Below are 27,958 nucleotides of genomic sequence, written 5' to 3' on the forward strand. Positions count from 1 at the left end.
TGCTAGAGGGCACTCATATTTCATGCTGTGCAGTAACAGAGCTTGGCATTTGTATAACATATATCTTCAAAGCACGGTGCCAACAGTAATGTTCAAGGAGCCCTGTGAGGTAGGTGTGTACATCAATCCCCATTTGATAGATGAGGAAACTGAAGAATAAAGGTTAAAGTATTTGTCCCAGATCACAGCAGGAGTTAAAGGATGTGTAACACAGATGTTAGAGGATAACATTTTGATCAAGACTATTTGAAAACTACTCTTCTCAGGAGAAAAAAAAAAAGACAGCTCATGATATATATGAGTCCTTATATCTATGTGTGTGTGTGCAGATAAATTATGGATGTGGATTTCTATTTTTAAAACCATAGACTTTTTGTTCCTATTTTAAAATTCTGTGACAAAAATACCAATTTAAGGCTTTAGGAAGAGTGAGCTATGTCTCTGTCACTGGCACTCCTCTGTAGTGTCTATGTAGTAACAGATCGTTCTGAAATAGAATCACAGAATCATAACATCGTTTAGGTAGGAAAAGACTTTCAAGATCATTGAGCCCAACCATAAACCTAACACTGCCAAGTAGTAGGATGAACTTTAGAGATATGTGAATACCATACAGTATAAGGTCAGCCTGAGAATTTTACTTTTTTTTTTCTTTTCATTTTTCCTACCCTACACCTGTTTACTAGCCTTTGAGAGTTTCAGTCCTTCATTTTCGTCTAAGTATTCAGTGAAGTATTGCAGTGATATTTTTTACGTGAGTTAGGACTTGGGTAAGGGAGACCAAGAAAACTGGTTAATATGCAAGCATCACTTCTTCCAAGATCAAGACCCCAATGAGTAAGAAATCAATCAAAGGAGTCAGGAGACCTGCATGGATGGGCAAGGTGCTTCTGGAGAAACTCCAGTGAAAGAAAGAAGTTTATAGAATGTGAGTAAAGGGACTGGCCAGTTGGGAAGACTAGAGGAACAGGGTCACAGTATGTAGAGATGCAATGAGGAAAGCTAAGCTCCTCTTGGGAATTATATCTGGCAAAAGATGTGAAAGACAAGAAGACCTTCATGTCCATCAGTATGAAAAGGAAGACTCAGGAAAATGTGGGCCCACTGGTGAGTGAGATGGGTGTCCTGATGATGGAGGATACAGAGAAGGCAAAGTTACTGATTGCCTTCTATGCTTCGATCTTTGCTAAGGCTGGCCCTCAGGAATCCAAGTCCCTGGAAGTAAGAAAAAAAAAAGAAGTTTAGAGAAAGGAAGACTCTCCTTCAGTTGAGGATAGGTTTAGATCATCTAGGCAAGCTGGACACCCAAAATTGTGGTCCCTGATGGCATGCACCCACCAGGGCTGAAGCAGCTGCCTGATGTTATTGTTAATCCACTCTCTATTGTTTTTGAAAAGTCATGGAGAACTGCAGAAGTGTCTTGAGGACTGGAGGAGGAAAGCCAATGTCACTCCAGTTTTCCTAAACGGTAAGAAAGAAAACCTCACCTCTATTCCTGAGAAGGTGATAGGACAGCTTGTCCTGGAGGTCATCTCTAAGTATGTGAAGGAAAAAATTAGGAGTAGTCAGCATGGATTCAGAAAGGGGAAATTATGCTTGACCAATGTCATAGCCTTCTATGATGTTCCACCTGAACATAAGGAAAAACCTCTTCTCTTTGAGGGTGATGGAGCACTGGAATAGGCTGTACAGAGAGGCTGTTTAGTCTCCTTTTCTGAAGACTTTCAAAATCTATCTGCACACATTCCTGTGCAATCTGGTTTAGGGGAACCTGCTTTAGCAGGATAGGTAGTTTGACTAAATGATCCCTAGAGGTTGCTTCCAACCCCTAAAATTATGTCTACAAACACAAGGCATCATAAGATTCTGCCTCCTCCCCTCCACAGCTTACACACCTTAAAGGAATGAAACAAGACAGCTCCTGCCACTGAGAGGTCACAGCTTAGGAAGGAAACAGTTGAGTAGGTACAGCAAATGCAACTGACTTGTCTAAGGCAGGAGACAGGAGAAGTTTGTCTTGTAAGGGCTGGCAGCCAGACATCAGACTTCTTGTCTAGACATCCTTGTCTGAATGACTCAACCAACCTGCCTATTCTTAAGACCAAAAATCAGCCCTTTCTTTTCCACAGTAGAGATCAACAAATTCTGTATGTATTCTAGGAGCATTTCTTGGGATTCTTACATTTTGTTTCCTGTGGTCATTAATACAACTGTGTATTTAGAAGAATGTTTTCAGGAAGCTAACACCCTGCTATTCAACACAGATGCATTTCTGAAAAGTTCAGCTGTTACATTATACCATGGAGAGTGAATATTCCCATGAGAATCAAAGTAATGGAGGGATGCTTGCAGTGCCTTATAGAATATACATATAGAACATAGCATGATGGATGAAGAGGCAGGACCAAAATCAATTCGTGCTTTTCAGAGGAAGTGTTGGTTTTCTTGAAAGATGCCCTTTCTGAAAAACTCTCAGCTGTTTCACCTATGAGACTATACCTTTAAGTTCTTGTTTTGTCACCCTTCACCATTGACTTGTTCCATTTTGCTTCATCTGGAGACAATGCTAACGACTCTGAGAATGTAGGAAAAGGGAGCAAATACTACATCAGAGTTCAGTCTAAGGAGCTAAGAACTTCTGGGGAACTCAGTGACATGAAAAGTTGTTTAATGTTCAGTCCTGTCACTTCATCCAAGAAACTGAACTGGTAACAGGAAGATTTCACTGTGAGTGTTCTTGTTGTCTTTTTCTGAACAGCTATATTTTCAGTGTCATCACGTTCCTCATATGGAACAAGATCATTCAATTTTGAGGAGTGATAGAACAGTATAATGATGATAGTTGCTTGGTCAAGATATTGAGAAGACAGGCTGGAGAACCAATGGATGAATATTGCTGCAGTCACATCACAAATATGAGCTTTCAGAAACCACATTGCAAAGAAATAGGTTTTGGTATCACTGGTGGTGTTACTCAACTGGGACAACATAGCCATCTCCATGAGTTTTACTTGACCTGTAACCAAAGACTGTTTTTAATAATTGCTATAAATGAACAGCTCACAACAAATTTAAAGTATATGTTTTAGAAAATGGCAATCTGCTTATGGACAATCAGAGCAGTTTGGGCACGTTGGATAAGGTACAAATTGTGAATCCTAGGTGTTCAGATCTTGTAATAGTCTGGAAGTCTCTTAGGATTTAAAACAAGCTGAACAGCTGACAATCTTGGAGGAATTCAAGTGTGGTTTTATGATATCTGGTTCAACAGACTGAACTGGATCACTCTCACTAGCAATTATGTGTTTCACTAAGCATCTGGAAGCTTCATTGATGTTTATATTTTCCTGCAAGTAAAAAAGAAAGAGAGGTTGATTAGTCAATATTAATTACAGCATGCTGTGCATTTCCTGTGCATAATTAAACTTTTCTCTAGGCAACATCAAAAGTTTACTTTCCTTAATAAAAAGCATTCAAAAATTGACTTCATTAAACAATGCTTGCTGTAGTTTTCAAGTTAGTTAGGTTTTATGTATATTATGATTCATATCCCCTTTAAACTATACACAGAGCTCACTTTAAATTGCCAAAAACTCTTGGTGATTTGATTGCTTCAATAAACCAAACAAACAAATGCCAGGGGGGTGTTAAAGACAGATGCCTGAAGTAAAGCTCTAGAGTTCATATTTCACTGCTTGAATAATGCTTATTCCAATTTTCAAATTATTACAGCCATCAATATAACTTTTTCAAAGCCTTTCCCACAGTTTTAAGATTCCTGTGTACAATGCTTCTAATGAAACTTGTGGTGAGCCAGATTCATTGAATACATGAGTCAATCTCAAGTTATTCACAAAACAGTTTTGAAAGTTCTATATCAGAGTCCACATTCTTTGTGGAGGCTGACTTATCTCCACTGTACTGCTTCAGAAGAGATATATCACCATCAGTTTCAGCTGTAAGTCAGAAATCCTCAGTCTTAGGGGTTTAGAACAGAAAGTGAAGCATGTCTTTTTCTACAGGTGCCTTAATTCAACAGCACGTTTAACTTGCAGCAACTCTTACTCTGTTTGTGGAATAAACAAAGCTGAAGGAGCCTGCCCAGTGAGACAGCTCAGCACAGCATGTAAAATATGCAGTAATACTGAGTAAGGATTATTTTTTTATGGCAGCCGCAATATGTTGAGAATGGAAAGTCAGGATTTGCAGCCTAAAAGACACTCTTCTACACTCACAATTGCCATTGATTACTTATTTTATATGAGAGGAAATAGAGACCTCACTGTAGCTTCAATCCTCTAGGAAATCATATCACACACCCACATATGTATGGATAGAAATACATACAATTATGTTCATAGATTCATAGAATGGTTTGGGTTGGAAGGGACCGAAAAGGTCATCTACTTCTAACCTCCCCAACATGGGATGGGACACCTTCCACTAGACCAGACCTCATCCAGCCTGGCCTTGAACACCTCCCTGGTATTGCATCCGCAACCTCCCTGGTATTGCATCGGCAACCTCCCTGGACAACCTGTTCCAGTGTCTCACCACTCTCACTATAAAGAATTTCTTTCTAATATCCAGTCTCAATCTACCCTCCTCAAGCTCCAGTCTGCTTCCTCTCATCCTATCACTACAAGCCCTTGTAAAAAGACTCTTCCCAGCTTTCTTATAGGCCCCTATATGTATATATTTATGTTTATGCACATACCTCTCTTGCTCTATAAAGATTATATTTTTATGTGCCAACTAAGATTACCCAGCTTTCCAAGCTTAATCTGGAGCCTGTTGTACTGAGACCATAAACATCCATGCACACAATGCCATGAAGTCTACCTTCAGTAAATGCTCACCATCAATTCAGTATCATTAATAATTAATAAAAGAGCCTGCAAAATTAAACACGTGAAACCTTCTTTTTTTTTTTTTGCAAATATATGTTCCAAAAGCTGTTTAAGTGTGAAATTCAGCTATGTAAGAAACCAAAGTACACGCTGTGTGTGTTTCAGTAGAGATGGCACATTTATATGAATCTCAAAACCTATGGCAAAGGATTCTATGAGGCTTATTTCTAATACCCTTGAAATCAATGGCAAAGCTCCACAAACTCCACTGACCACCCCTGTGCACCACAGTAAAGAGCTGAAATCTGAAGATATATAATTGAAAACATTAATCAGTGCCAAGATTTCACGCTTCAACTACACAAGCAAACTTAAATATTTGATCTTTGCCTGGTAAAGGGTATCAGCTGATTGTAAAAATACAACTGCTTAGACAAGTCATTTGCATACTAACCCCCAGAAAGTAATACATAGCTGGGAATCAGCTCTGTACTGAGATGTTAAAACGTAAGTGTATCACATGGCTCTCTCAGACCAGACAGGCAAATTCCTCAAGCATACATCAGAAGCCTTTTTCAGAACACTGTGAAATTTCATTAGGAAAAAAAAACAGAAAATGAAAAATATATCTTATTACTGCTTAGAAAGCTGAAGACAAACCAGGATTATTAAGTGCACAAAAACTCCCACATAAAAATCTCTCACATTGCATTTTTCTTTATTAATGGAGTGATAAGAATTTCATATACCCATGTGTGGCTTCTCTCTTGGGATAGCATATTTTCAATAACATCCTAGAAACTATGTGAGATTGTGCCCAAACTGATGAATGTTCAGATGTATAAACAGAAATTCTCTTTGTCAGAGGGTTAAGATCAGCATTTTATGAAACTAGGAAAGGGGGGAAGGAATCCAAGCTCACAAAACCCTAAAATGGGTAGAAGTGGACATCCCTCATCCCCTCAGGTGATAGGTGGTAGTCCATGTGCCATGCCTAAAAATTCAGAAGGAAAAAACAATGCTATTTTGCTTCATCCAGAACTACAACCAAAGTGAAATTAGATTATTAAACCTCTCTTTAAACCTCTATCACTTTATTTGGGGAAGAAAGCCAAATTTGAGCATGTAAGTATTGTTTTGACATAAAAAGTCAAAATATTTAGTTTTGAGAATATGAAAATTCAAAAGCTTCTCTTTTTGTATGCTGCTCTCCTTTAAAATGAAATTATTTGCCAAATTTGGCCGATATTTCCTAACACATTGTTAATTGCATTCTCGATTGAGTTTGTTGTTTTCCTGTCTACCTACTGAATATCTGTGAAGTGGAATTAGATACAGATAGAGATCATTCCCAGCTCTGGCTATTCTGTCTGAAAAGGCTTCTGCTTTGAGTTCATGCCCACCTTCCTCTTTGCCAGGGCACCAACACATCAGATGCACCTTCTGAAGTATATGTGACTAAGCTCTTATTTCTTCAAGCAAAATGTGCTGGTTTGAGAGGATTCACTATTTAAAATGTTTAAAATTCTACCTTTTGTTCTGTATGAAAGGAAAGGAATAAAAAGTGCTGTCTGTATTATGTGCTTGATCAGAAAGGCTTTTGCTCATTCTGAAAATTTATATGAACTTTGTAAGCTGTGTGGATGAAAATTTCTGTCAGGGTACAAGGGGAGCAAGAGAGGAAGAGTGACCCCAGGAGACAGCACAGCTGGTTTAGAGCTTATGTTTAGTGCCAGTCTTCTTCCATAGTTCTGATGACAAGTAGTGTGTGATATGGATCAGAAGTAACATGTTGAGTTACTTGCTGCAAGGAGCCTCTGTTCATACCAGCAAGGCAACTCCTGCTATCCCAGCTCCTGACCACTTAGTTTCTGATGTTACTATTGCTTTTGTTACAGTCCTAATCCTAGGTGTCTACTACATGTCCTAGTCTGTGAATCAGACATTGCTATATTCCGGTCTGTCTAAAGAAATATTGATTTCTGCACCTCTTTTCCTACAGTGTATTTTGCAAAAGAAGAATCAATATTCTGCTAGGCAGCAGAGCAGCTGCAGACAGTAGAAGGTGATCTTCTATCCAAACACAGACACCTAGAGACCTGGTAATTTTAGAGAGTACAAGGTGTTGAAAGGCAATCCAGGGAAGGACAGAGAAAAAGAAGCAAGTGAAAATCTACCCAACAAATAAAAAGAAACAAACAAATAATTACAGATGCTCTACTAATTTTACTGAAACACAGAAACAGCCCCAGTTATGCCTAAAAGTATAATTAATTATGTTTCAAAATATGGGTGGGGCAACAGAGTGAAATGATGTCTTTCATTGTGTCTATGTTGAAATGCCTTATGGCTTTTATTCTACACAGACTACCACAGGAATTGTGATAACTAACCCTCTCCTTCTCCCTTTCCCTCTCTCTCCCCCTCTCCCTCTTCCTCTCTCTCTCCCTCTCCCTCTCCCTCTCCTTTTTTTTTCTAACTTCCTTTCATGTTCTGAGCAAATTGTTTAGGTCATCCTGAGAGCCCTATTCTGCCTCCTTGGTGGGAGTTATCTAGCTCTTGATATAATACTTGTAGTGTACATCTGTCATGCATCCTCTGAGGTCAATTTTACCTTACAGTCTTCCAAACACAGGAGAATATCTGTTTACCTACACCACTTTTAGGCTGCTATTATTCAAGACTATATCTTTGTTGCATTCACCTGCACAGCATTGTCCTGTGACAGGGAAGTGCTGCTAAGGCTGTTTGTCAAACGGGTAAAACCCAGAGCCCTAAACAGAGGAAACTGCATAAAAACCTGGTCCAGTACGTAGCAGCTAACTGGAAAATGGGAGATGGCATACCTAATTGGAAATCTTCTCATGATGAAGTAGGAACAAAACAACTTTCTTTCCCAAAGCTCATAGGAGACTTTTTGCTGCAAGATCCAAAAGAGGAAGAATCTTCCCCAAATTGTGATGCCTTTGTTGCCATCAATTTTCTCTTCCTGTTTAGCTCTACTTCTCACAATGGCATCCCCTACATCAACCTGCCAATGTCTGCTAAAGCAAGAATCTGAACCCAGCTCCTGTGATGAAGTTTGACTACTTGAATTAGTCTTTCTTTTGACCCCATCAAGAAGGAATGCAAAAGTGAAAATCCACACATGCTACTCTTTATTCTATTACCAAGCAAAGCAAGGATGATAAAAGAAATCCAAACAATCTCTGATAGCCAGAAAGTAACACTGGAAGACACTAAGGAAATCACAGTGTGCTTTGCAGATGGATCTCTTTCATATGTATCTTTTCAAAGGGTGGTTTTATAGAAAGGATAACAACTTGGGGCAGGGAAGAGGAGTTGAATGGTTTAAAACCTTTGAACCCATTGCTATGGGAAATAATGTTGTAGTCTTGTAATACAATAACCAACTGTAAGGAAAATAAATGCTGTATTGAATGTGTCTTAAAGCAGCACCAAGCTCAGCAAGCTTCTTTGCATTCTGGATTGCCTTCCCTCTTATGTGTATCTCTAATGCAGATGCAGAAGTTTCACATCTAGAGCATTCCACTTTAATATATGAAATAAATCTCCTCAGACTAGACTGGCTCTTAGCTCTTTAAAGAAGATAAAAGGCCTTTGCTAGCTTTATGGGCCTGTCTCACTTTCAGATGAAACTTTCCTTTCTTTGCCACTTAGATCACTTAGGTCTTTCTGTCTGGTTTTTTTTTGTTGTTGTTTTGTTTTGTTTGTTTGTTTGTTTTTTGTTTTTTTCTTTCTGGTATAAAACTACTCCCTTTCCACAGTTCTGTAGCTTCTTTCTCTGATTGAATCTGATGCTTACGAGTTTTACCTTGAAACTCAGGTTGAAGAGCAATGTGCTTTCAAATGTGACCTTAGACTCTGAAGATGGAGTTGAAGGAAATTGACTTCTCTTAAGTAAACATTTATGAATTCTAAAATATTCAGATACTAGATGGTAACTTAGTGAGAGTCACATAGCTTCCGCATTTTATTTCTACTATGCACTAAACCCGAAGATCACGGAAATAACTTTCAAGTCATTTTAGCCTGCAGTCTCCTAGAGCAAGCACTCTGAGGTAATGGCACCACACACTTCCTTAGCAGAGCTCCCTTGGAAAGAACTGGCAGCAGGGTCTTATTAAGATGTTATGCTGTACTGCCATGGTTGTCTTTTCTGGGAAAAAAATAACCATATACTTTAATAACACTTTAAAGCACATGAAAGTCATGGACATAGACTGCTGTATCTGTAACCCTGAAAACAAGATAATTTCTGTGATTGAATTTTTATGGCTAGTAGGGCATTCTGCAACAAAATTGCCACTCCAAACAAGCTTCCAACTTCAACAGTTTTGTGGTTCTGTTTAATTCCAGCTTTTGGCCAGCTCTAAAGAAATTTATTTCATAAAAATAACCCAGAAACTATAGGAGAGTTATGATACCTGTAGGAATCAATTCCTCTTCTTTTAGTAATGGGAAACAAACTCTGCAGGGAATTATGCACAGAGCGACTGTACATCTGAAGTGAAAAAGCTTCTGTTTTAGGTGTTAGCACAATTTCTTGGATTATGACAGAAGCTGAAATCTTGTCTAAGGCACTGAGATAGCTTAGACTTTTGGTGGGGTTTTGAGTAAATTAAAAAGACAATGTAGGCAGACATAGATGCCTAGCTGGGTCTGGCAGTTGCAACTGAATTACTTTGGTTTCAGTTACCAGATCAGCATATTAACTGTACTGTATCAGCCTAGTTCAAACACGTCCAAACCTTGTCTGTCTTTATGGAAAATGAAATCATGTATCTTGTGCCTCTGTTTTTTCAACATGCGTCGTAATTGTCCAGTCAGAAGAACTGAAGAATCTGCAATTTAAACAAGGGCTAGTAGAGCTCGGTTTGGTCACAGAGCTCACTGGAAAGATGAGCAGAATTGCTGTCCTTGCTTTGAGGAAATAAAGGCTGAATCAGAGCAAAGACTGACTTTCTGAAGGTTGCTCAGTAGATCAGTGGCTTCTGATTCCCAGTCCAGCATTTGGGCACTATGACACACTGTAGACTGCCTGTCAGACAAAAGCTGGAGAAAGGACATTCTATTATTCACATTTCTGAGAGGAGCAATGATTCTGTAACATTTTTTCTGGTTCACATAGGATGTGGCCAAACAGCCCAGAGACTCAGTGTTCATTGAGTCTCCAGGGTATGATGCATAGCAGACAAGGAGCTTTGTGCTTAACCTAGTTTGATAAGGATCTGAAAAGCACAGCTAGCAGCCCTTTTGGGCAATTCGGATACAATGTGAATGTCTTTGCACCTGTATTGCTGACAGCAGAATTACAGCAGGGATGAGAGGAACTCAAGTATAATTACAGCACAGCTATGGTCAGTCATAAGGTATCTCAAGTTATTTCTGAAGCATATTTATTTTTGAGTGACTTGTCTGTTTTGATACACAAGTTCCATTTTCATTATGAAGTGATAATAAGCTTGAAATTGCTGCTTTTCTAATCCAAGACAAAAGCTCAGCTCTTTGAACTAGGAATGGTGATGAAAACAGTTTAAAGCCTTGGAAATGCAAGTGGAGCTCTCAGCTGCTCTGGCCACATACTGAATAATAAAATGTGTGACAGGAAGGAGAGATTGCCTTCCTTTAAAAAAATTGTATATTTCACAATAGTTGTAGTTATTAAACTTATTAAAGAATTTATTATTAAGGGCTATTTTGTGACTATCTGGGGATGTGCCTTTCAGACTGTAATCAATATGAGAAAATTATGCATATATAAAAGAGACCAGGGTCTCCACTGGATATATGGTGATATGTATAACTTGTGACTACATTGCTTTGTGCTGTTGCCCAGCAAGACCCTTCTTAGAAATTCTGTCTTTGTAGGGAGCAGAAGATTGGAACAGGCTGCATGTTTCCTTTAGATTAATGTAAGAATCAAAACCAATATATGAGAATGCATTAGGTGGCTCAAATATTTTATACTGAATTTGTTAACTTAAAAAAAAATCACACCATTGGATAATATAGTGATGGGTTTTGGTGTAATCTGCCAGTGCTACAGACAAAATTTTCAGATTATTGACAGTTTGAAATATCACAAAATCACAGAAGGTTAGGGACTGGAATGGACCTTGAAAGATCATCTTGTCCAACCCCTCTGCCAGAGCAGGATCACCTATACCAGATCACACAGGAACACATCCAGGTGGGTTTTGAATATCTCCAGAGAAGGAGATGCCACAACCCCCCTGGGCAGCCTGTTCCAGTGTTTCAACACTTTCACAGTGAAAATGTTTTTCCTCATTTTTACATGGAACTTTCTATGCCTCGACGTCCACTCATTGCCCCTTGTCCTGTCATTGGGCATCACCAAGAAGAGTCTGACTCCATCCTCTTGGCACTCACCCTTTACATATTTATATACATGCATGAGATCACCCCTCAGTCTCCTCTTCTCCAAGCTGAAGAGCCCCAGCTCCCTCAGTCTCTCCTCATGAGGGACTCCCTCAATCATTTTTGTGGCTCTGCACTGGACTCTCTCAAGCAGTTTTCTGTCCTTCTTGAACTGAGGGGCCCAGAACTGGACAGATGTGGCCTCACCAGGACAGAGTAGAGGAGGAGGAGAACCTCTCTCGACCTGCTAATCACACCCCTTCTAATACAAGCCAGAATGGCATTGGCCTTCTTGGCCACAAGAGCACATTGCTGGCTCATGGTCAACCTTCTATTCACTAGGACCCCCGGGTCCTTTTCCCCTTCACTGCTCTCCAGCAGGTCAATCCCCAACCTATACTGCTACGTGGGGTTGTTCTTTTCCAGGTGCAAGACTCTACACTTGCCCTTGTTGAACTTCATTGAATTTCTCCCTGTCCAGTTCTCCAGCTTGTCCTAGTCCCACTGAATGGCAGCACAACCCTCTGCTGTGTCAGCTGCTCCACTCAGTTTGGTGTCATCAGCAAACTTGCACTCATCCAGGATCCAGGTCGTTGATTAATATATTGAATAGAAGTGGTCCCACTACTGATCCCTGAGAGACTCCACTAGATACAGGCCTCCAACTAGGCTCCATCCCATTGACCACAACTCTCTGACTCCTTTCCTTCAACCAGTTCTCAATCCACCTCACTGCCTGATCATCCAGACCACACTGCCTCAGCTTAGCTGCAAGGATGCTGTGGGAAATGGTGGCAAATGCTTTACTGAAATCGAGCTAAACCACACCCACTGCTCTACCATCATTTATCTACCTGGTTATGTCCTCATGAAAGGCTATCAGGTTGGCCAAACGTGACTTACCCTTGGTAAAACCATGTTGACTGCTCCTAATGACCCTCTTGTCCTTGATAAGCCTAAGGGCAGCACCAAGGATGAGTTGCTCCATTACCTTTCCAGGGATGAAGGTGAGGCTGATGTGTCTATATTTACCTAGGTCCTCCTTCTTACCCTTTTTGAAGACTGGAGTGGTGTTTGCCTTCCTCCAGTCCCCAGGCACCTCTCTGGTCTGCCATGACTACCAAAGATGGTAGAGCGTGGTCTGGTTCTGCCAGCTCCCTCAGCACCCATGGGTGAATGCCATCAGGAGCCATGAATTTATGGATGTCCAGATTGTTTAACTGTTCCCTAAACTGTTCCCTAAATATAGTAGGGATATACACAGCATGCTACTTTCTGCAAGGCAACCAGAACTTAGAGATGTATTTTTATAAGTAATCGCCTTTGTTATCCCAAAATGCGCAAGGCTATAACATTTCCAAGCACGTCTCCAGAAAAACCTCTGGAGATCTAATTATTCTGGGGTACCACAAAGAAGAGTTATTACTCATTTGAACTGCTAAAACTGCTAGTTGCAATATGACGACTTCTCTGACAGTGTTATTCTGCTTCAGAAAAGAATTTCTATTCTCTACAGCAAACATAGCTATGTGTGTGTGCTTTTTTTTCTCTCTCCCAGATCTGAGTTCAATTATTTAATATGCTCTAGGCTGAAAGAATACCAGGTACATGCAACATCCAATATTTTAAAATAGCAGTAATAATAACTTTTGTTTAGAAAAAAATATGTAGGTTTTAGTTCAGAAATTAGACTAAGTGGGGAAATTATTCTGATCTAATTTAGGCTAAATGTTTTAATTCTACCATCTTTAGTGGCACTTTTTGCTATTATTTTAAAGTCAGGAACTTCCAGTTCTGAGTGGAAATCAGATATAATGCAGAATAATAGATCATAACCTTTAGTCTATAGCATCAAAGACCAATGATAACAGAGTTATGTGTCCTCAACTCTCACTGTTCCCTTCACAGTGGTTTTTGAAGACAAATCTTGTTATAGATGGATTTCTTTCTATTTCTATATGATTGCGTTGGGAACCTGAGGGCTGCTTGGGTTTCTGAGTCAAATAAAGCAAGAAGATTCTAGGTATTTCCTTTGTTTAAAGTAATCCAATATCTTAATTCTATGTGGCTAGAAAGACTTGGGAAACTTTCCCTCTTTTGTAACATTTTTATACTTTACATGCCCTTTACACCTCTATAGTTTTGCCCAAGACTTGTTCCATCATGATGGTAAAACCTCTCCGTGACCTTTGAAATTGTGACCTTTGAATTATTTGTTCTTTGCCTTGACTTGCAATGGCCCTTGGCATAATAAATGTGATTGCTCTTTTTAAGAGATGGACAGATACTTGTTGTTGACTGATGTATGGAATTCATGGAACAGATTCCTTTCTCACAGGCCAAAGAGCAGTGACCAGCTGCATGACTTTGCTAATCCAAACCTAGAATAATGAAACTATGCCCTGTATCCTATATACAATGGTCCATCCTATTCTCCCTTTCTCTGAATGCCTTTTAGATGAAGGCATTTTTAAACAATTTGTTATTCATTTCTCTTCACATGATTTTTTTGCGGTGATTTTGCCCTAAGGTCTCAGATTTGACTGAATAAGTTCTTTTCCCAATGAATTGTAGGCTCACACACATATCAGAAATGAAGTAATTGTGAAGAAAACAGCCATATACATTGCTACATATCACTAGTGAACTGGATCCCAAATACATTGATATTTCACATTATTTGTGTCCTGAAAGACAGTTAGAAAACAAACAAAATATTGGAAAGGGCTAGAATGTGTAATTCTTATACAAATAATAATAGTTTGTCCTGTTATAATCCCCTAACTCTGCAAATCTCGGACAGTTGCCATGGCAAATAAATCACTCTCTAGGTTTTCCTTCCTCCCTTCCTCCCTTCCTCCCTTCCTTCCTTCCTTCCTTCCTTCCTTCCTTCCTTCCTTCCTTCCTTCCTTCCTTCCTTCCTTCCTTCCTTCCTTCCTTCCTTCCTTCCTTCCTTCCTTCCTTCCTTCCTTCCTTCCTTCCTTCCTTCCTTCCTCTTTCTTTCTTTCTTCCTTCCTTCCTCTTTCTTTCTTTCTTCCTTCCTTCCTCTTTCTTTCTTTCTTCCTTCCTTCCTCTTTCTTTCTTTCTTTCTTTCTTCCTTCCTCTTTCTTTCTTTCTTTCCTTCTCTTCTCTTTCTTTCTTTCTTTCTTTCTTTCTTTCTTTCTTTCTTTCTTTCTTTCTTTCTTTCTTTCTTTCTTTCTTTCTTTCTTTCTTTCTTTCTTTTCTTTCTTTCTTTCTTTCTTTCTTTCTTTCTTTCTTTCTTTCTTTCTTTCTTTCTTTCTTTCTTTCTTTCTTTCTTTCTTTCTTTTTCTTTCTTTCTTTCTTTCTTTCTTTCTTTCTTTCTTTCTTTCTTTCTTTCTTTCTTTCTTTCTTTCTTTCTTTTCTTTCTTTCTTTCTTTCTTTCTTTCTTTCTTTCTTTCTTTCTTTCTTTCTTTCTTTCTTTCTTTCTTTCTTTCTTTCTTTCTTTCTTTCTTTCTTTCTTTCTTTCTTTCTTTCTTTCTTTCTTTCTTTCTTTCTTTTCTTTTCTTTCTTTTCTTTTCTTTCTTTCTCTTTCCTTCTTTCCTTCTTTCCTTCTTTCCTTCCTTCCTTCCTTCCTTCCTTTCTTTGTTAATCTTCTGCCATAATTTTCTTATAGAAGTTGACATAAGAGATCTTGGCCTCTTTCTTAAAACAGAACTAGACATTGCCCATAGTAAAATTTAGCCTATCTTACAGACGAACATTGGATTCTGGTGACCTCACACAGCATGAAGCAGCAGAGAACCACAGACCTGAATTCAAACCAGGTCCTGCACAATAAGGAATATGGAGTACTCTCTAGAGCAAGATAATTTTCACACTGACCTAAACCACAATACTTCCCTAAAAATGTCATTTTGAAGAAAAGGTGACTAGTTTTGAGACACATTCTGTAGGAAAGCAATGACACTGACACAAAGACACAGAATCATAGGGTTTCTCGCTCCCTGGAGGTGTTCAAGGTCATGTTGGATGTGGCCTTGAGCAATCTGGTCTAGTGGAAGATGAATCTATGAATAGCTTGGGTAGAAAGGGGCCTTTAAACATCATGTAGTCCAATCCCTTGCAGTAAGCACTGACATCATTAGATCAGATTCCTCAGAGTCCCATCCAGCCTGATCTTGAATGTTTACAGGGATGAGGCATCTACCACCTCTGTGGGTAATCTGTGCCAGAGTTTTACCACCCTCACTGTAAAAAACTTATTTCCTTATAGGTAAGTTAAATCTTTCTTATAGTGGAATACCATTACCTCTTATCCTAACACAACAGGTCCTTCTAAAAAACATTGTCCCCAGTTTTCTTGCAGGTCACTTTAAGTATTGAAACACCACAGTCATCCTACAGTTCGTGCAGTGCCTGAGGCATTGTCTAGGACATGCTGCCAGTCACTTGCTATTATTTCTGATGATTACAAGTGAGGCTTCTTTTAAATATAAATGCTTCAAGAAGGAGTCAAGACCATCAAAGTAAAATACAAGTATACACTCCAAAGGTTCTTAAGTATACTTTTCATTAACTTCTTTAAAGAAAATAAACAATTTAATGTAGTATTTTTGGCTTTCAGTCTAGGTCTGTTAGCAGATCGGAGCCAAACTGTTTAGAGTTAAAACATTTGCATGTTCCCCAGAACTTTTAATAATGACACCAGCTTTCATTACTGGGGAATATGATAAACACAATATCCAATGAATTGTGTTAAAATCAGTATTTCACATGAAATCTCCAAATCTCTCCAAATCTTACATGCACTGAGATTATCTGAGAAATTTCAAACTGATATACAGGACCTTGGGGCTTTCTACCCTGAAAGTCTCAGTGCCCCAATTGTTATCTCAACTTTCTCATCGTCACACATGAAATCTGTGCCAAGGCAAGGAACTGAGCCTCAGAGCAGCTCATTCAACACTTTGATCATTGATTACTTCCTCCCCATATATGTGCTTTGTTTTAATGCTTTTGAGAATGAAAGTTTATAACGGTGAGCATCATACCAGCTCAACAACTGACTGACCTTTTTCTTGAATCTACGACAATAAAGTTATTGTCTCACATCAGCATTTCTCAGGCAAAGTGGTTATATAGATATTTAGAGATAATATTCACTGTCATGAAATATCTTCATGTCATTCAGAAGAAGTAGATGTTGTGCTTTGCCAAAGATCATCTTCCTCCCCAGGCTACGACCAGTCAGTTCCTGACCACTTAGTTGCTTTATTGCTGGCCTACCACGTTTGAGCTGCATTTCAGAATCTTGCATATAATTTGCTTTGCAATATAAGGCCTAAAATAAATAGAAACTTATTAATTTCAAATCACCTTTAACTATTTCCACCAGGAGATTAGCTGTGAAAGGTATACACTTTGACCAAGTAAATTATTTTACGAGCTATTTTCTCTGTACTTGGAGAAACATTTAAAAAGAAATGGAAACATTACCTTGGCTGATGTTTCAAACCAGCCCACGAACCCATTCTCTTTGCAGAACTGATCCATCTTGATGCCGTTGTTCATAAGAACATCTATTCCCTGGTCGCATTTGTTTGCTAAAAGGACTGTCGGTACGGGTTTGCCATTTGGAAGAACCAACTTAGAGTCCAAATCCTCTTTCCATTTTGTCACTGCTTCAAATGTTGCAGGTCTTGTAACATCAAAGACAATAAATGCCCCCATGGCCTCTCTGTAATATACCCTGGTCATGTTTCCAAATCTTTCCTGACCTGTGATAAAGAAAGTAGGAGGGGGAAAAAACACCACCTTGTAAAAATCACTGCTTCCAATCTAGGTCAGTATTTCACATAGCAGGTCTCTAAGAGAATATTACTGAAGGTAGGGGTTCATTTTCTAGCTCTCCAGAAATCTATTCTTCATCTAAATAATGATGAGAACAATGCCAGACTTATTCATATGAAAATGTAAGAGTAAGGCATAAAACCAGAGTTTTAAAGCAAGCATCAAAGAAAAGTTGATAATTTTACAACAAGCTCTGAACTTCAGTGTACAGTCATATTAAACTGCCAGAATTCTAGATCTTTGGACAGTAACAAGGGTCTTGTAACAGGGAAGTTCCAGAATGGAAGCTCCTTGATACTACGGCATATTGTGAGAAACATCTAACACAACTGATCGGCTCATGCATGAAGAAGATCCTTCATATTCTCCTGCAAGTGATAATAATCAACAGTAACATAACTAAGCTCTGGAGCCATACCAGGCATTAGAATCATTATTTACTTTTTTTGACAAAATAAAACAAAGAGTTGAGAAAGGTTTATTTAAAGTCTTACAAATGTGGAAAGTATTCTAAGAAATAGTACAGCAGTAGCAAGAAGAAGAGATTTATTTCTCCAGTGAAAAGATTTGGGAGGAGACATTTCAGACTAGATCTGTTCAGAAGCTTTGCGGTTTTATTTGCTGAATTCAAAGTGTGTTCTGGGAAGTTATTTACAGTATTTTTTTTGTGAGCTAACAATATATTACATTCAAACATGGGCATTTGTAAATATCTGCAATTTTATGTGATTAACAGTATAAAAATTAACACAGTTGACGTCAGGATGTGGTATGTTGATCAGCTGTGAGTTTATTAATACATATGCTGTTTTCATGGGAGATTTGAAAAAAATTTACCAAAAATGGGAATAAAGTACACAGAATTTTTCTTGAAGTCAAAAAATAGAATTTCCATTAAAGTGTCTTGGTGAGCTGTGATTCAAAAGAAAGGAATTATAAATTCCTGCAACATCTCATGACAACAGCAGTCTCCCAGCAAGACAACCATATGCTTCTATAGCTAAGAAAAGTTGTATAAAAATAGACAACATTCAATGGAAACCTATTTCTAGTCTTATTTTCTCACTGTGCATAATTTTGAGTAGGTTAGGAAGACAAGATTGGCAGTCTGCACCTGACCCTGGAAAGGTTACCTGTAGAAGTTTTATCTGTTGGAAATTGTTCTGTCAAAGGTAAGGCTGGTTTGAGAACTGAAGTGTGCTGATTACTGAGCTTCCAGACCATGCAGTTTCACTTAATGGAAATAGCACTGAATACACTTACAGGGTCAACACACTCTGTTTGTGATGTTTATATTTGGCTTTATGTACTAGCTCTCGGAGCAAGGAGAAAGTCATTCAGATGATGCAGAAACCAAAATGGGATGTCTGTATTTTCCAAATTCATGTTAGATTTTTTTTCCCTTACACCTTAAACAATCACTGCATCTCATACACAAAGTAAGAATTTCCATTATCTTTTCTGGGAAATATGAGGTCATATTGAAAAATACTTATGGCTATGCTTTATGAAAATGTCTTATGATTCCTGTCAGTGGACTAATCAGATGAATGGCTAAGTCATGTGTTATTCAATAATCTCCTTGTTGGGCAATTTTTTTTTCATCTGCAAGAAGGTGCCTTCAAACAAAAGCCAAGGTCTGATTAGAAACTTAGAAGTGAGGCAAGCAGCAACATAAACAATTAGGTTTTGATGCATATTGTACTTCAGTGATACTTTATACTTCTCAGGCAAAGTTCTTGAGATGCCTACACTGTAAATGAAATGTAGATGATATAAGAACAGCTAAACTTGAGCCTTACACATATTTATTGGGACATACATCTCAGATACACAGGACATGGTGTCATAGAATATGAACTAAATTATTAATTTGCAAGATAAAACCATCACAAAGTCATTAGAGTAATAAAAGGCTTTTATGATGTGATTTTCTGGCTAGCAGTGGTCTACAAAGTCATGGCAAGTGGTTTAAAACTGATTCCTCCTAGTTAGTAAAACTAGCTTTATGCAAGCGTACGTAGCTCACCATCTTCCATCATGAATCAATTCAAAGTGAGGGAAAGAATGGAGCTGCTGGCTGAATAAAGTGCCTAAACCTTTGTTTAAGTGGTCTTTTGTATTTCCCCATCAGTTGCAATTAATATATGCAAACAGTTGGTATGAAGACATTATGCAGCTTTGAATGGAAAAAGAGGTGTTTTGGAATAATGGCTTTGTTGCATACTGGCTTTATTTTTGTTCAATTTACATTGTTAAAAAGTGATCTCTAGTGTTTCCTTTGTACAATCCAAGAGGACTCTTTTTTTTTTTTCCCCAGAGATTCTTGTTTATGTGAACAAATACCTACCTTAATGGATGAGGTTCCTAAAACATTTTCATTGAGCAAAATTACTCATGAAAATAGGAACTGCTTGATGTATTAAAGGTGTCAGAATCTGGCCTTAGGTTTACAGCCACACAATGGCTTAGGCAGTAATTAGGCTAGAAAATAGATCAACCATTAGGTACTCAATGCTATCTTGCAGGCAGCCTCGAACATAAGCGTCTGCTTTATTGTAAGAGGGACTGGGAAAGATGGATTTTGCTTTTCACTGAAAGGTTCAGAAACTTGTGAAACATTTGTAAGATCTGTCTCATTATACTTTATTGCACCCCTTGCAAAGTATCTGACATCAAACCCCACAGGACTGATGGCCCTTGCCCACTGAGACAGTGCTTTATGTTGGGATTAATCAGACCTAATTTAGGCTCCATAACATTAACTAGGTGTATCTAGAGTAGGAGCGTTTTGTAGCCAGAGACTTAGGAAACATATCTAGAGTGCATCTTCTCAGCACAGAGGGAAGTTTAAGAGTGGTCACATAAGCTTCATTATGGAAGTATTTAATCTCTACCTTCAGCCCCCCAGGGTGAGCAGTTTATACTCAGACGGTTCAGTACAAGATGTCTAAATGTTAAACAAAATTAATCTTATCCTAGTTTGAAGTGAGCCCAATGAGACCAAGGTGCAAAGCAACATTTCCCGTAAAGAAGGACTTCCTGTCTGAATAGCAACTGCCTGCATATTTATCCTAATCTCAATGGCACCTCTGCATCATGGAAAGGTATCATTTCATGGCCTTAAAGCAATCAACAGCTGAATTTTCACAGCTTATAAAAATGTACCCCGCATAAATTTGCCTGCAAACCTTACACAGAAATCTACAATTTTCACTAATTACTATCATCACTGGTAAAGTTATAAAAAATAATGATACGTTGCTAAAACTCAGATAATTTCCAACATCTTGCCCACAGCATCTGAAATGTAGTGCAAGATAAAAATTGATTAAAACTCTCTGATGCCCAGTTTTACTTCGTGCCACCATCCCTCACCCTAAGAATCAAAAGCTTCTGGGAACCACCATGCTTTACAGAGTCTTTAGCCAACACTGAGAAGCTGGAAATTGTGGGTAGATTTCAACGTTTTTTACCTTTCATTTTAAAATAACTTTCAGAATTTTCACCCTTGAATTCAAACCTTTGTCTTTATGGATTGATACTTAAGCAAACCTTGAGGTGGTGTTCAGCACCCCAGAATGTGGAAAAGCAGACTGTCAGCAGGATCAGGCCCATAGATTCTATGACAAATTCATACTGAATGAAACCTACCAGAGCCAGGGACTTATTTATGTTTGAGGAACAGCAATTTCAAGGTAATTTAGCCTAGAAATCACCATGACTATCTTATTTATGCATATGTCCTGCAACGCTTAGCAGCCACAAAAAGCCTAAACTGCTACAGATGTGCTGTGCCTGGCATTAGTGAACAACTTGTTTACTTCTTCTGGGTCAAAACAGCCTTAAAAACTTCACCATTGCAGAGACATTTGCTTATATCTGTGCAAAGTCTGCTGTTGCTGAACATGAAAGTTGCAGAGAAAGGAAATTAAACTGTTCATCCATGACTGCTATGGTTTGGATGTTTCCAATGCATTGGTCCAACTCTTTATGAGATGAAACCCAGCCTTGGAAAAGCAAACTAACATATTTTTGGTAGCAATGAATAATCCAGCCCACATATACACAGCAAGAGGGATAATGATGGTGCTGACATAGCTGTGAAAAAGTAACAGGGGAGGGGGAAAGCTCTGAAGTGTTGCTCTCTGCCCTTTGTTGCACTCACAGAATTGCTCCCTGCAGTAAATCTGCAGCTAAAGCTGGTCTTCAGAGAAAACTTAAGGTTATGTGGACATGAAACATCAACGATAGCATTGAGTGCAGCCTTGCAAAGAAGTGAATAGTAAATACACCCAGATCTCCTGCCTGCAGTAGTTGGTTTCTTCAAAAGTTGTCCCACTCTGCATCTTCATGGCCATCTCTACCACAGCAGCCTTGTTCAAAGTGTGATTAAGAGTTTGTTTTAAAACTTTCTTTCTAAATGATCAGTTAATGAATTTAAAGGATGCTCAGGCAGAGGTGGTAGAAAGGTAAGAGAATTTAAAAATAAAGGTGACTGAGTAGCAAGATTTAAAGACAAATGTCACATCACTAGAGGTGATGACACAATTCAACAGGAACAGGAGCATCAAAACCAAAAACTTGGGACACTCAATGAATTGCAATGGAACTCCTGAAGGAAATAAAAGCAAGGAGAATTTTACCCACACGTATCTCCTCCCATACAGAATAGTGAAAACTCAGTCACTTAAAACATAGATGCTTTGCTGGATCAAACATAAATTCATAGATTTTAATACCAGTTTGTTGTTACAGGTATCATAACGTCATAAACCATGAAGATTTGTCCAATTATTCCTGTCTAAGACCTGTAGCTTCAAGAATATGTTATCTGTTTAAAAGAAAGAGGTGCTGGAGCACCTCTCTTATGAGGAGAGACTGAGAGAGTTGGGGCTGTTCAGTCTGGAGAAGAGAAGGCTCTGAGGTAACCTTCTTGTGGCCTTCCAGTATCTGAAGGGGGCCTACAAGAAAGCTGGGGAGGGACTTTTTAGGCTATCAGGTAGTGATAGGACTAGGGAGAATGGAACAAAGCTGGAAGTGGGGAGATTCAGGCTGGACGTGAGGAAGAACTTCTTCCCCATGAGAGTGGTGAGAGCCTGGAATGGGTTGTCCAGGGAGGTGGTTGAGGCCCCATCCCTGGAGGTGTTTAAGGCCAGGCTGGATGAGGCTCTGGCCAGCCTGATGTAGTGTGAGGTGTCCCAGCCCATGGCAGGGGCATTGGAACTAGGTGATCCTTATGGTCCTTTCCACCCCTGACTGATTCTATGATTCTATGATTCTAACATGGGATGCAGAATACACTTTATTCCTGAATTATTTTTTCTAATGCTTGGTTATCCCTACTGTTCACTATTTATGTCTCATGCAAATAAATCCCATTTCTGGATTTAGCTATTGGATCTTATTATGGTTTTGTTTACCAAAATATGGAATAGAGAAAAATACATTACAGAAATATAAACTATATTTAACTACAAAACAAGATGGCATCAGCTGAATCAAATTTCCTTTTTCTTCTTACATCTGTAAGGGTAAACAGAAGTAAACTGCTTGGTCATGCCACAGTTAGAGTATGTCACTCCTCCCATGAAGTCCTCATGTATGTAAATTCTACGAAGGATGTGGATAAGCTAGTTTCACTATAAACATTTTTGAGGAAATTATTTCTACATGATTGTTAAGCAATTTACTACCCACTGATCCACACAGTGAAGTGAAAGGAAGAGCACACATTATGCTTAGTAGCAAGTTCACTGCCTCTCTAATGGAGTGGGAGGGAAAGACGTAAGAGCTAAAATGATACTTGATATATCTATCTATCTATCTATATCTATCTATATATATCTATCTCCATGAACTCACAAACATACATACATCTATATTCACACATTGACACATTTGCAGCATTTACATCAATTCAAGATGCCCTAAATACTAAGTCAACAACCTTCAGCTTGGTAAGAGACTGACAATTTAATGATTTATCCTCAAAATAAACATAACCTAATAAAAGAGATTCTGGCAACAGAGAGAGATTGTTCTGAGACTAGAGATTTTATTTTCCTCCTTCTTTTCCTTGCATACTTCCAGTTTTTTTCCTGGTGATATATGATCAGCCACAGCCAGGATAAACCACTTCCATTCTCTCCAATCACTTTTACTTTACTACCATTTTTAAACAACTTTTTTTTTCCCCACCATCCAGATGCCTTATTCATGATAACTTCCACACCAGCACCACACCATGCTGATCTGAATTCAGTGCGTTGCTCATGGAACTTATTTTCTATGTACAGCCATTAACAGCTAAAGGTCCTTACACAGAAGTCATTAAAACTGAAACAGCAACTCTTTTTATTACTGGCCACTGTCTTGACCTTCACAGAGATGCTCTGAATTGAGCAATTCATATGAAATGTAGTACTGTGCTGTAATTCTCTCTGTCATGTGTGATAACTCAGAAAGCATGCTAGTCATTCAGCACTACAACTTGGTGTAATTGCTTCTGCAGCCTGACTGAAAGCTACATCATATGATCTGCCAGCACATGATTAGTAGTATAACAAATCTCTGAAACAAGGCATGCAAAATACATTCTTTAAGTCCCTGATGCATTCAGAATTTGCTATTAAATAATTTTTCTCATGCAGCAAATTTTTGCTGGATATATACATATTTACTCTTATCATCGGTCACTGGTGAGCGACAAAAACGATGCTTTCAAAGGTATTCTAGACTTTAATAAAGAAAACTGAGCATATATCTATTTGATATCACAAACGTCATAGGACTAAACTGATGTATAAAAAAGCTGAGGTTATGCATGTTTTGCATAAAGCAGTGTTGTTGCATAAGGTTTAGTACCTTGGTGCCAAATTCAGAGCTCAGACATGAGGCAGCTAAGTATAGAAGGCAGGCACTCCCTCCGCCGATAAGAATGACAAGAATTTTCTCATTTCACTACTTTTACTCAGTGCCGTTTCAGACAAGATCACTGAACCCAAAGCTCAGGTCATACACTGGCACAGTTGCCTAACAGCTGATACAATTTTCACCTCCATCTCTGACTCAATAAATGTCACTTCTTAATTTAATTGATTTTTTAAAACATCCTCCTTTAAGCTATTGTGTTGTATCTGCCCTTGGATTCCTGCGTACACTAAATAAAAAATTATTACTTACTAACATGTGAAATATGCCATCAAGACATACTTTAGTTTTGTAGGCTGAATCAAAAGTTATGAATTCCTAGTAAGGATGGTGGCAAAGAAAGTTGTGGGTTTAATTTGAAGCTAAATATAAAAACTCTGAAGCACTGACAGCAACAATGTTAAATTCTGTATTTTTTAAAATTATGTAAGCATAAAAGGTTGGATGGATTTCTTTATTCTTTTCCTCCCTGCACAATTCCCTTTTTTTGCTTGGTGTTGGAATCATGAGTAAACGCATTTTTAACATCCAGGATTATTGCCACAGTGGAACACTTCTCTTTTCAAAGCATGTCAGAAGTTGTTTACATTTTACTGGGATGAAGGAAAGAAGGTAGAAGAGAGAGGAAGGAATGGAAGAAGGAAGATATTTTCATAAAGCAACTGAGTGATATTTTTTCCTTATTTTTTCAAACTGAAAATAATCTTGACAATCTTACTGAATCCCTCATCTATTCCACAGAACTATAGAGGTAACAGGAAATTCTTGTTATTCTTTCTCCCATGATAGAGATTTGTTAGTCTATTGAGGGAAGCTGAACAGTGGAAGCTGAACAGTGGAAGCTGTAAGGAAAGAATTAGGGCATTTGGAGAGAGTTGTCTGTGTCCCCACACATGTCTAAGGGCTTGGGAGAAAAATCAGGCAGGGCAGGTTTCATTCTGACACTCCTTGTATGGGGAGTCTGTTGGCTTCAGGGAAATTCCTGAATGCCAGTCTGCCCTTAAAGTTCTTTTCTCCTCAGTCTCCTCTCCCTCACCACAGAGGCCCTGGTAGTTTCCAACTTCCAGATTAGCACAACTGAATTTCAGTCTGTATTTTGTATCGTCTCTGGACAGGTTACAGGGCAAAGGGTTCTCCTCTGCACTCACCTGCAATATCCCAGAGCTGCAGCCGTACTACTGTCTCAGCATCCCAGTTCAGCACCTTCAAGGCAAAGTCCACTCCAATGGTGGCCCGGTAGTGGGGGGAGAAGTTCTGATGGACATAACGTTTGATGATGCTGGTTTTGCCCACTCCTAGGTCCCCGATCACCAGCAGCTTGTAGAGGTGCTCCTTCTGATTGTGCTTCTGCATCTTTCCTCTGGCTGCGGCTGCTCCCTGCAAACTGATTGCATGCTCTGCCCGAGGAATCCTGCCAGCCCGAGGGGCAGAGAGGGAGTGAGGAACCGGGGAGGGAAGGAGAGAAGGTAGGTGGAGGCTCTTTCCCTTTGTACGGAAGCAGGATCACCAGGTCCAGCAGGCAGCCCTGCTGGGAGATGAAGTAAGCAAGGGACTGGGGGAAGAAAGTCTCCCAGAAAGTTTTGTGTGTATGTGTGTAAAGGTCAGCATGAGGTGTGTCTGGGATTAGTCTGGTTACTAAAGACTTTGCAGGAAAACTCATGCAGCAGTTCTGCTCCCCACTGGAAGTGAAACACAACAGTGTTTCTGTTGTGCACTAGTTTTATATACTTCTTTTTAATTACTGTCTTCTTGGTGATAATTTATCACCTCATGCTTGTTTTCAGACACTTTTAAAACACCAGTTACTGAAAAGAAAAAAGCAGAAAGCTCCTTTCAGAGGTTTCAATCCTCCATTAAAGTGCAAAAATTAAGCCAGCATACTTTACCTTTGGATGTGATTTGGTTATAACCAATACAAGTCAGTGTGAATGCCATTAGAAGTGGCAGTTACAGTAATACAAAGCACCTTTACATGTGTCCACACTAGGAGGGATGTATGAATTTAATTATATTTTTTTAATTTCATTAACGTATTTGTGATTGTGTGTCTGTAGCTATAAGCATGCACACATCTGAATAATCACATAGCTTATGCTTTGTTTTGCCACACTCTAAAATGACAAAAAGTAACCACTTTTATCTCACAACTCTGATGATTAGAAGTTATAAATGCCAAACAGCATTAGAGTATATGAGTGCCAGTGTCTCAACAGTTCTCTGTTTTCCAAAATAAGTTATATCAAACTTTCAAACAATTCAACACATTTGAGTAAATCATTCCACTGATGTGACTGACCCTACATTTTAAACGAAGGACACAAATGGCGCAATTAGCTGGAGAACCTATACATTGCCTAGAGATATTTGATTCTTTTAACAGTTTTGATAGCATACCCTGAGAATTTTCATACTGTGTGAAACTTATCCATGAATGATTTTCATATTTATTGATGGTCTTGATAAGATGAAAAACACACTGAAATATTATTTGATGGAGTTCTTTTCCAAATGTGCACTGAAATGGCATTAGAGATTTGTCATCTATCCAAAAAGACGGGTTTTAGTAGACAAAGAATTCAGAACACTTACATTATGCAATCTTTTATAACCAGTCTTTAGATTCAAACCACAAAGTTTGTGTATATACACACACATAAAGTAGAAATGGGTAGTTTGAGAAGAAAATGTGTTATTTTCCCTGAAACATTTTATCTTCAATAAAAGTTGTTTGTTTTTTTGGTTGTTTGTTTTGTTTTGTTTTTTTTTTCAATAAGTTAAATTGTCTAGAGTGAAATGATCCAAGGATTGTTGGGGTTGTTCAACCTGGAGAAGAGAAGGCTCTGGGGAGACCTCATTGTGGCCTTTCAGTACTTAAAGGGGGGCTATAAGAAAGATAGGGACAATCTCTTTAGCAGGGTCTGTTGCAAATGGACAAGGGATAATGGTTTTAAACTATAAGAGGGGATATTTAGAGTTGATACAGGGAAATTTTTTGCAAGGAGAGTACTAAAACACTGAAACAGGTTGCCCAGAGAAGTGGTAGAAGCCCTGTCCCTGGGAACATTCAAGGTGAGGTTGGACAGGGCTCCGAACAACCTGATCTAGTTAAAGATGGCCTTGTTCACTGCAGGGGCATTGGACTAGATGACCTTTAAAGGTTTCTTTAAACCTAAAGAATTCTATGATTCACTATTTCTTGGGAAATAACCCAAAACAAACCAAACAAACAAATAAACAAAACCAAACAAGTTGCCATTTGTATTCTTCTGTTGTGAGAGAAAATTTTAAAGGGCTTAGCCTCGTTAGATAGAGACATCATAAATTTGAGACGCAAATCAGTCCAGTCCAATCAGTTACCATCTTTGTATAATTCGAGCTTATTATCACCGCTACTGGCTGTCTGTGAACCATACCTTCGCAGCACTGCTGTTTTTGGAGAGGATCTAACACTCAAGCACTTCTAAGCAGTCACAATTCCACTCTAAAGCAGGAGATTTATCATTTTGTAGCTTAGAAAGAGAGAAGATTGAGAAGGTTTTGCAATTCAGGGAATGATGAAACTGATGTTTTGGATGAGGTTGTAATTATATCTGATCTTTTATCCTCTTTGATGATGGCCACTGTTCAGAGAACACTGCATGGAAGTTCCCTGTGAGCAGATACTATGTAACTTATGTCTTAGGCTATTGGTAAGCGTAGTTAGAGATTGGCGTACATCCAGAAGCATGAGGCTTTACTTCCCTTCTGAAGTTTTTGCAAGCATTAGCTATAATAACCCTGGATAATCGTGTTACTTGTTTGTTTCCAATTCTTCTTTGAACTTGCCTAAATTCTTGGCCCCAGCAACACCCTGGTACAATGAGCTCTTCCTAGGCTTAGTTAAGGTCACTATGGGGATGGTAGTAGGGCTACAAGTGAGGTGAGTTCAGCAAGATATTCAGATGTGGAGCGAGTGTGTAGAA

The 27,958-nt window shown here is 38.7% G+C and overlaps 1 protein-coding gene across 1 annotated transcript; it reads right to left on the reverse strand.

Moving 5' to 3' along the window:
- Positions 1–3,194: 3,194 nt before the first annotated feature.
- RAB38 (RAB38, member RAS oncogene family) lies at positions 3,195–25,400 on the reverse strand. The gene is made up of 3 exons (XM_054386008.1): positions 25,145–25,400; positions 16,710–16,990; positions 3,195–3,347 (listed from the first exon to the last, which is right to left on the reverse strand). Exons 1-3 carry the CDS (start codon positions 25,347–25,349, stop codon positions 3,195–3,197), a joined length of 639 nt encoding a protein of 212 aa, XP_054241983.1. The 5' UTR covers positions 25,350–25,400.
- Between the last annotated feature and the right edge of the window lie 2,558 nt (positions 25,401–27,958).

This window comes from Indicator indicator, chromosome 1, assembly GCF_027791375.1.
Source record: "Indicator indicator isolate 239-I01 chromosome 1, UM_Iind_1.1, whole genome shotgun sequence".
Lineage (NCBI taxonomy): Eukaryota > Metazoa > Chordata > Aves > Piciformes > Indicatoridae > Indicator > Indicator indicator.